The sequence below is a fragment of the Diaphorina citri genome, unplaced genomic scaffold (assembly GCF_000475195.1).
Source record: "Diaphorina citri unplaced genomic scaffold, Diaci psyllid genome assembly version 1.1 scaffold377, whole genome shotgun sequence".
Classification (NCBI taxonomy): Eukaryota; Metazoa; Arthropoda; class Insecta; order Hemiptera; family Psyllidae; genus Diaphorina; species Diaphorina citri.
In genome coordinates, this window is record NW_007377812.1 from 1 (window position 1) to 10,980 (window position 10,980).

Below are 10,980 nucleotides of genomic sequence, written 5' to 3' on the forward strand. Positions count from 1 at the left end.
AAAACACCAGTGACACTTATTAAAGCACATATTATCGGCACAAATAGAGCTTTCAGCTAGGATGCACAGGGGCTGATGCCTGCGGGAGTATTTTTTTTTTTTTATACCAAAGGGCGTTTGGTGAAGTTCAAAACTTGGTTTATCATTGGAGATTTCAACCGAAATAATGAAGTAGCGCATTTTTTCCCCGATATTTGAAGATTATAATATTTAGAGAGCCTCTCGTTGACGTGGATTGTTTACTTTTTTGACCGGGGCTGATGCCTGCGGGAGTATTTTTTATGCCAAAGGGCGTTTGATGAAGTTCAAAGTTTGGTTTTTCACTGGAGATTTCAAACCAAAATGAGAAAATATCATCTTTTTTCCTGATATGTATTTGTTGGTCATACATATTTATTAGAAAGAGCCTTTTGTCGACGTCAATTGTTTACTTTTCCTTGAATCTGAGTGGGTCATCCAATCAGGTTAGGATTAGAAAATCTAGCTCTACACCAATCACATTGTTCCAAATAACTTTCGCCACCGGGGGTGATCTTTCTTTCTTGACCTGGATTGTTTACTTTTTTACGAATTGGAAAATCTAGCTCTGCACCAATCACAATGTTCCAAATAACTTTCGCCACTCTGGGTGATCTTTCTTTTAAGCGTCCAGAACATTTTCTCGGGGAAATTCATCCACTCTGCATCCTCACGACCTTTTTTCTGTACAATTATTTTTTAATCAATTTTTCCCATTTTTTCCCTCACTTTTTTCTCCAAGATTTTAAGCTTTCCTCCTTGTCTCTGTACTTATTATAAATAATGACTGGAAATTGAAAAGAAAAAGCAATACAGGGCAAAGTGAGGAAAGCCCAGACTTGTACTTTTGTGATAAGACAAATCGGGGCGGGAGACTGTTTGGATGGTAGTTGGTACTCGATTGGGGACACATTTCATGTACTTTGGAAGATTTTTATCTGACTTGATTGCTTTCGAGGGCTTTTTTTTGCGCTTTGATAATAATTTGCCATCTTAAGAGGAAGATCTTATGGGTGTTTTTCGAAGATAATTGATTTTTGAATGAGCATTTAATATAAAAAAGTAAAGGAGGTGATAAGGACTCCATTGGTTTTTAATATTATTAGAATTTACAATCATTATTTTCATTTTATTACGGAGGTACTTTTTTTCAATATTGTCCACAAACGAAAATAATGAACAAGAAGATTTTTCTTTTAAAAAAAAAAAAAAAAAAAAAAAAAAAAAAAATGATTTTTATTCAAGATTTTCAGATTGCAAGAATGATTAAATGGCAAATCATTGATAATTTTACAGATAGACATCAATATTATCAATGTAAGAGTAAGTAGAATAATTATGATTGTCACAATAATTTAGACATGGTCAAATTCATTGAGAAGACTAAATTTTCTTTATTTCTAATTGGAACTTCCATCGTCAGTAGCATTTCAATAACGCAAATCTTCAAACAAACATTAATGTGCTCGAGTACAGATTATGACATTGAATTTTTCGTGGCGTACTTTTCGTCATATGAATTTGAGTTTTTTTCCCCTTTTTTGAGAATGATAAATAGGCGCCTATCTACCTATGTAACGAGTACACATCCAAGTTAGTTTTAGAGAATAAAAGTATGAAAGAAATATTCTTCATTACAACCTAGATTACCCTGGTACATTCCAAATGAAACTAGCTTAGTTTAGAAATTTTGTGGTTCTTTCTCGAAGAACCCTACCAAAATTCAAGGGAGATTTTGATATCCTGTTTCATAATCATAATACATATTCAGCAGGGTTACTAAGTTAATATACTTAACTACTTACCTACGAGTGAGTATAATTTTGAAAGTTCATAATATATTTTTTCATGAAAGATAAAAAGGATGATACGTCTTTCAGTCCTTAGCAAGGCATACATAAGTACGATACATGCTACTTTTGCTACTTATGTTTGATGTTCATATACTGGGCTTAATAGGGTATTGAAATCAGGTTAGCTTTTTTACTTTGCTTATATAGAAAGGAAAGTAATGTAATCGGGTCAAAATTTCGATGGTCAGTTTTTAGTGCCAAAACACGTTTTGAGGTCCCTAGAGCCTAAATCCGAAGTTTCAGCCATTGGTCCGTGTGTGTGTCTGTCTGTGTGTCTGTCTGTCTGTCTGTCTGTCTGTAAACAAAATATCTCGAGAACGGTAAGAGCTAGAGACTTGAAATTTGGTATGTAGCTGTCAAATGTGACAAGGATGCGACACGAAACTTTTGGTTAAGATCGGTGCAACGGTTGGCGGCATTTTACCGCTTTTTGGCGGTTTTTGTTGTAATTTAACAATATCTCGGGAATGGTATGAGCTAGAGACTTGAAATTTGGTATGGAGTTTACAAATGTGACAAGGATGCAACTCAAAACGTTTGGTTGAGATGTCAAATGTGACAAGGATGCGACACGAAACTTTTGGTTAAGATCGGTGCAACGGTTGGCGGCATTTTACCGCTTTTTGGCGGTTTTCGGCGTAATTTAACAATATATCGGGAACGGTATGAGCTAGAGACTTGAAATTCCAAATTCATTGAGAAGACTAAAAATTTTCTTTATTTCTAATTGGAACTTCCATCGTCAGTAGCATTTCAATAACGCAAATCTTCAAACAAAAATGCCCTAAGAAATATTCTCATCAAAAGACAGTCGAAGAAATAATCCTACCAATGAATTTGACCATGCCTAAATTAATTGTGGCAATCATAATCACATTACTTGTCAAAGTTTCTCCATATTTCCTTGGCGAACTGTTTTCTAATAAGGCCCAAGGGGGTGGTCATTAGAAAATCCAGGGACATTAGAAACACAGTTACATCTTTCTTTGAAGTGAACACTCTTTTCTCATTACGAGAAACAAGTTTCGTCAACCGAGAAAAACAAATATGGGAGACCACAAAATTTGTAATAATCCACAAAAAGATGTTGTGTGAGGCTTTACGAGGGTATTTCCTCTCTATTAGCTTCATTTTGAGGATAGCCGCTGGCTAGGTGTGGTTTGCAAGTTTGTGTTGTGCTCAAAGAAGGATATTCCTGCCCATAGGTCCATACACTCATCCTGTCTTGTTAAATCCAATCCTCTCGTCCCTAATCCTATCCTAACTCTCTGTTGGAAATCCAAAATCTGTTTGATCTTATTCAACCGAGTGATAATATTTTCCAGAGGTTTAATGTAACTACCAAAATGTCCTATAACTGCTATGGTTTTTGTGACAGTGGTTTCCACTTTTGGCGACAAGCTCCGTCTTCTCACATTAACGTAACCCAGAATTGAGCAGGGTAAAGATTTTTTTTTATATAAATGGATATTTACGAGTTTTTTTTTACGGAACAGAAAGAAATAGTATTCATCAACAGGGTAAAGATCTTAAAATTAGGTAGACATTATTGTAAACTTCGAAAGGTCGATCCTGTGACGTCATTTCGTTGAACAAGGATGGAAGGCGGAGGGGAAAAAAGGGAACCATAATATTGTTCAGGATATTACAGTTTTGTGCACTCGGGTACAAATAACAAATAATCCGCCCTGGAGCGAAGAGCAAATGTGTTTATCCAGCCTATAAAGTGTAAAATAATCATGTAAAAATATCGTTTAATTTTTCGATCTCTCCAGTTATCAGTTTTATTTATTGACTGTTTGCCCCGAGCTTCACCATCAATATTTTTGGAATCGAAACACCAGAGGTCTGGACTGTCTGGAGTGTAATCCTGTGGCTCAGATCTGCTGGTTTAATCTGTGGGGGTACTGGTGGTTTTCGCAAAGTTAACGAGTCGTATTTCCAACTCTAATCAAGGGTCTTTCTTTAAACCAAATTACCCTGGCAACATCGAAGTATTACTTCAGGGGCTAATCGAGAGTCTATTTTCCGACTTGAACGACCTGTTTTTTTTTTTAGTCCATTTTTATCACTTGTCTCACATATCCCATCTGTTTCACTTGTTACAGATGGAGGACGAAGGGAATCACGGGAACGATGAAACCCGCTGTTTCATTCTCTCGACGTTGGCCGCTCACAATTCGCCCAAAGTGGTGTGTCTTCTGTGCCAATCCACATTGCCTGTGTACGACAGATACCCCTTGGTGGACGGTACATTCTTCCTGAGTCCGCGACAACACAGCAAGCACTGCTTTGAGGTGAGTCCGTTTGCTAGAATCATTTTAATTTATTTATTCTTTAAATTTATTTATGCATGGAAGACTGTATTTTAAGGGCCTATTCCCACAAGCCGCTGATGTAACACTTTGGTCAAAGTACGTCCATTCAGTCGCCAGAAAAGAATATTCTGACTGTACCTAGGTATACTTGACTGGAGAAGTGGAGCTTGACTTAGATAGACCAAAAGTAAAGTGGGACCAAAAGTAAAGTGAGACCAAAAGTAAAGTGGGAATCGGACTTTTTTCTAGGAAGCATCATTTCTATTGATTTATTTGCCCTTCTTTACTGACACTAACTGAGATTCCAAAAACTACCGAAATCTGATATTACGCTTTCCTAATGAACTTTTCTTTGTCGCTTTACCTACTTTCTAAAATCTCAACTCAAAAAAGCCTCTCGTATTTTTTAATCAACAAGAATACTATAATAAGCTCAAGTACGGGGCTTTCCACGTGCATTTTGCCTTTCATTAGAAATTGGATCTTGAAAAAGTTCGTCCAGTTCAGACTTATGTGGCGTATGGTACAGGTGGGCCAATAAATGGTACGTTTTTTAGGTGGGGCGAATAAATGGTACACTTACCCTATTTGCCCTTCTTTACTGACAATAACTGAGACTCTAAAAACTACCGAAATCTGATATTACGCTTTCCTAATGAACTTTCCTTTGTCGCTTTACTTTCTAAAATCTCAACTTAAAAAAGCCTCTCGTATTTTTTAATCAATAAGGATACTATAATAAGCTCAAGTACGGGGCTTTCCACGTGCATTTTGCCTTTCATTAGGAATTTCCATAAGTCCCTAAATCCCAGAGGTCAAAAATTAGGAAGGAAAGTCAAGGGCTGGGGTAAGGGCTTATGAAATAACCTTAATGAAATGAGAAGTCTCTTGATTAGTCAATATTTAAAAAATTCAGACGAAAAAAAAAAGGAGAAGAAAAAACTGTCCCTCTTTATTTGTGTCCCCAGGGGAAAGTTTATTAAATAAAGTGGCTGGGGTAAGGGCTTATGAAATAACCTTAATGAAATGAGAAGTCTCTTGATTAGTCAATATTTAAAAAATTCAGACGAAAAAAAAAGGAGAAGAAAAAACTGTCCCTCTTTATTTGTGTCCCCAGGGGAAAGTTTATTAAATAAAGTAAAAAAAAAGTTAATGCAAATAATAGTAAGTAATTAAAAGGGAAATTTTATTTGGCATATTTTTTCCATATATTTTAATTGCTCAGAAGTTTTCCATTTTTTTTTCCTTCTTTCTTAAATACCTATTCATAAATATGAAACATTTAATATTTGTAATTCATTCATACAGGGTGAGAAAAAACACTTTTGAAGATACATCCCTTTAGCTATAAATAATCATGTAAAAATAGGTATTACATAATCATTAAGAGGCAAGAAAAAGAGAATACAGAAAAGCAACTCTCATCATTCCTCAAAACATTCTTACCTCTACATGCCTACATGTTATTTCAAGACATAAAACCCTAAATAATATTGTATGTAAATTTGAGAAATGGGAATGAAGGGACCATCTCTCACGGGCATACCCTAGGGACTAGAGGGGTTAAGATAATGAGTTCTAATTAGGGAGGAAGAACAAGGTGCACGTGCTCTTAGGTACTTATGTGGGCATCCCTAGTGAGTAGAGAGCAAGCAGTATCTTGTCAGGAAAAAAAAAAAAAAAAAAAAAAAAAAAGTCCTTTTTTAATTTTTACTAGTCATTCTAAGAGAGAAAACAGTATTTTTTCAGAGAAAAAAAAAAAAAAAAAAAAAAAAAAAACAAGTCCTTTCTAAATTATTAAAATTAAATTCGTGTATTTCATTGCATCATCGGCCTATCCATCATTTGTATGATGTAAGATATGAATATGAATTCTGGAGCGGGGGTTTATTATGAAAATATTTGGAATTACATTTTGATTATGAGCCTGTCAATATGTAGCATGTATGAATGGGAAATCTGGATGGAGATTGGACGTTGGGGAGGAATTTTAAAGTTTGAAAATTTTGTGGCCCAAGCACATAACTCTCGAGATTTTGTTGTTTGTTTCCAAAGTTCGTACCTACATATATGTTCGAGATAGATTCGGAGAGGTTTGTCCTGATTTTATCAATGCTGCAAATGGCATTTTCGTATATTTGGTAGAAATACCTACAGATGTTAAAAGATTTCGGTTTCTTTAAAATACCATGTTCTTACTCCAAAAGGAAATCATGATATTTGAGATGAATAAAAAAAAAATATTTAAACGCAAATCTGTCATATTTTCTTTCTTTTTGAGGAAGAAAGTAAAATGCAATCTTGAAAAAGAAGAAATAAAAGCTAACCTGATTTCAATACCCTATTAAGCCCAGTATATGAACATCAGCCCAGTATATGAACATCAAACATAAGTAGCATGTATCGTACTTATGTATGCCTTGCTAAGGACTGAAAGACGTATCATCCTTTTTATCTTTCATGAAAGAATATATTATGAACTTTCAAAATTATACTTACTCGTAGGTAAGTGGTTAAGTATATTAACTTAGTAACCCTGCTGAATATTATGAAAAAGGATATCTAAAATCTCCCTTTAATTTTAAAAGGGTTCTTCTAGAAAGAACCTCAAAATTTCCAAAATAAGCTAGTTTCATTTGTACCAGGGTAATCTATGTACCAGGGTTCAATGTACCAGGGTAATCTAGGTTGTAATGAAGAATAATTCTTTCATACTTTGATTCTCTAAAACTAACTTGGATGTGTTCTCGTTACATAGGTAGATAGGCGCCTATTTATCATTCTTAAAAAAGGGGAAAAAAACTCAAATTCATATGACGAAAAGTACGCCACGAAAAATTCAATGTCATAATCTGTACTCGAGCACATTAATGATAATTTTTCATGTGATTAAAAAATGATGCTGTGACGTAGCATCTCATTAAGTCAAGATAAGCTGTGTGTTAATTTATTGGGTGACTTCCTGAAGTTCCGTGCTGAGTAAGGGTCCCAGAACATCACCTTGTGTTATACTTTATCATTTTTTACATCTCCTGTTAACAGATTGAGGATAAAAATCTCCTGACAAAATAAATTCGACACCCTTGTTATGGTGATAAATCTTAGTTTCTATTTATCCTATGGAAATACTTTTCGTTCTGTTTCAAATAAAAAATAATTTAGAGCAGACTCGGATCGAAATTGATTACAAAATACTCGAAACCTAGTTACTCTGTTATTTTGTTTCTCAGCAGAGCACAGGAAAATACTTTGTCATCTGTTTTTGTCCTGTTAACTACACAATTGTAACATTTTAAAATAATAAAATAATAATTATTGTTGTACTAGGTAAATCTAAACAATAATAAAGGAAAGTCGTTTAATTTGTTGTTTTTACAAACCATTGGAATAAAAAAACTCAAAGCCCAAGCTTTTCATGTTTGAACTACCTTCCCTAAATTGAGTTTTGTAACACTTGCTACTCCCGTTGAGTTCAAACTTATAGTTAAGTCAAGATAAGCTGTGTGTTAATTTATTGGGTGACTTCCTGAAGTTCCGTGCTGAGTAAGGGTCCCAGAACATCACCTTGTGTTGTGCCTTATCATTTTTTACATCTCCTGTTAACAGATTGAGGATAAAAATCTCCTGACAAAATAAATTCGACACCCTTGTTACGGTGATAAATCTTTGTTTTTTTGTTTATCCTATGGAAATACTTTTCGTTCTGTTTCAAATAAAAAAATAATTTAGAGCATCAGACTCGGATCGAAATTGATTACAAAATACTCGAAACCTGGTTACTCTGTTATTTTGTTTCTCAGTAGAGCACAGGAAAATACTTTGTCATCTGTTTTTGTCATGTTAACTACACAATTGTAACATTTTAAAATAATAATTATTGTTGTACTAGGTAAATCTACACAATAATAAAGGAGAGTCGTTTAATTTGTTGTTTTTACAAACCATTGGAATAAAAAAAAAAACTCAAAGCCCAAGCTTTTCATGTTTGAACTACCTTCCCTAAATTGAGTTTTGTAACACTTGCTACTCCCGTTGAGTTCAAACTTATAGGGTAGGTAGGTATTTAATTCTCCTTCCAAACATTTAAATACATGATGTCAAAAAATAGCGGATATTAAAAACAACATGAGACACAGGGAAGCTTTTGACTAAACAGCACACAAAAGTTTGTTTTTTGAAAAAAAGAACGAGTAAATAAATCGTTGTTTACTTTTCAGAATGGGTAAAAGTTTTTAATTAGAGTAAAATATACCGTGCTTTGCTTTATATTTTTCAAACCTTTTTTTTTACATTGAAATATCAGCGATTGTTGACGGATACAGGAGAAAATATAAGGGGTTATTTACAGGGGAAAAAGGGTTTAAAATTAGCTTAACAATTTCGTTTACCATGTCAATAAAAAGCTAGGAAAAATATGATTAAACCATTAAACCCTTTGAAAAATACATGTAAGGTACCTTTAAAAAATGCTGTTTCTATAAATTGAATTAAAATTATGGAGATTTTATTATTAACAATGCATTGCAAATGTGACAAGTGACAATATTAACATTTGTCAATGCATGATGTAAATTATAATACCTATAGGTATCAATTTTAGAAGCATTAACACATATCTTTCTTTAACTTTTTCAATTTTCTTTTTCTCAAAATCATTCTGCACTAGTGTTGTTGGCTTTGAAAAATCTCCTTTTTTTATACTTTTTTATACCCATACTAACAAAATAACGAGAGAAAAAAGTTACTTTTTTCTTTTTTAGGTGGGAAGACTACCTATCTAGTTTTTACTCCTCTTTTTTCTTTCTGTAGGTATAATAATATCATCTACGTCTGAATTTCAAATAACTAAATAAATAATTTATTTTTGTCTTGTGAAAGAAAAGAGACGAGGTGAAGTGGAAAGGTAAGGGGAGGGAGAGAGAGAGAGAAAGAAAACTCCTGCTGGCTTTTTTTTTAAAAGAATTTCACTGCTTGTAAAAATAAAAAAGTATAAAAGAAGAAACCCGTGAATTATTTTAAGATCTAACATTTAAATATTTATGGAAATAAAATCAACAATGTGCTTTTGTGGGTGTAGAAATGTGGTGGCTTAGAAATATGAATCTTATATTATAAGAACGAGATCCATTCACAGTTCATAGTTCACACACTGATCGCTCTATCTCTAGAACCACAACACCTAGAAAGCTGAAATTTGGTAGGAATATTCCTTTTATGGTCTAGGTGTGCAATAAGAAAGGATTTTGCGAAAATCTAAACCGATCCTGAGATATGATCAATTTTTGATCGCTAAAATCACCATAAATACACAGAGTGCAGAGACTGCGGGAGAGAAAACTTTCCCTCGCTCGCCTAATATTTGAGTTTCGTTTATCTTTTTAGTTTGATAACTATGCAGCTAATAGGGAGCGCGCAGCGCGACCGTATTTTACAGTAAACGAATGGAGTCCTAGAGAATTAGTTAGACCCAGAGGCAGACCACCCAACCGATGGGACAAAGATTTGAAAGGAGTAGTTGGCAAGAACTGGCAAAAATCCGCTCAAGACCGCGAATTCTGGAAGCGTAATCTATTCTCTCTGCTTTTAAAGACCAAGCACAAGTCCTCACGATGGTTGACTGCGGTTCAGGACGAGCCAGCCAATTTAACATGGCTAGAGCTAGAGACCATCACCCCGGTGTATAGCAGATACAAAAAATCTGGTGTGAACATCACACGACTTTCCTTATCCTATTGAATGGTGCTTATTTGGGTGTTCTGTTGTAACATTTACAATATCTCTAACCGTTTAGTCGATATAGCTGAAAACCGCCAAAAAGCGGTCGAAACCCGCCAAAAAGCGGTCAAAATACCGCCAACCGCAGCACCTATTTTCACCAAACGTTTTGTGTTGCATCCTTGTCACATTTATGAACTACATACCAAATTTCTAGCTTATACCGTTCCCGAGATATTGTTAAATTGCACCGAAAACCGCCAAAAAGCGGTAAAATGCTGCCAACCGTTGCACCGGTCTTAACCAAAAGTTTCGTGTCGCATCCTTGTCACATTTGACAGCTACATACCAAATTTCAAGTCTCTAGCTCTTACCGTTCTCGAGATATTTTGTTTACAGACACACACACACACAGACAGACAGACACACACACAGACCAATAGCTGAAAATTTGGATTTAGGCTCTAGGGACCTCAAAGTACTCGAGGGAGGGAGAGTACTTTCGACTGAAAGTACTCTCCCTCGACAACATAGATTCACCTCGTCGGACGACCATCGATCGACTATGTGTGCACACTGGACACAGCTGTAGAAGGAACTGTAACAAAGGAGAACTTATCGTCTCGAAATCGAAGAGAGGAGGGAGGGCAGGATAGGAAAAATCCAGACGTTCCGAGAACAGACCCCACGTCACTAATCAAGAGTTGATATGTACACCAATCGATTCCTCGTGAAAAATTCCATAGGAAAGAATCCTTGTTAATATTAAATACTCTACTAGGAACTCTTGTTTTCCGATAAACCAGATTGAAATATTGGGAGTTATCACAGAGAGGGAGCAGAGAATGAGAGAACCTTCCAATCTGAAAGCAGAAGAGAAAATGAGCTCTGACAAAAATCTAGGTCCGAAGAAACCTCCCCTTGACCCCCTACTACCAAAACTAGAGTAGGGGATCAGGGGAAATGTAGGGGGTTCAGGTTAGGTTTCTCCTACATCTTAACCATGGGTTTGGAGAATCTTCTGTGGTTATTAAGATAGAAATTACATTGATACCTTGTCTTTTACAGTTGTTTCG

The 10,980-nt window shown here is 35.0% G+C and overlaps 1 protein-coding gene across 1 annotated transcript in view; it reads left to right on the top strand.

Annotated features, from left to right (window-relative positions):
* Positions 1-3,940: 3,940 nt before the first annotated feature.
* LOC113466979 (headcase protein-like) overlaps positions 3,941-10,980 on the top strand; it is a 12,190-nt gene continuing 5,150 nt past the window's right edge. Inside the window, exon 1 of the mRNA XM_026822857.1 lies at positions 3,941-4,168. Coding sequence (XP_026678658.1) covers positions 3,980-4,168 — 189 coding nt within the window. The 5' untranslated portion in view covers positions 3,941-3,979. The remainder of the gene's footprint in view (positions 4,169-10,980) is intronic.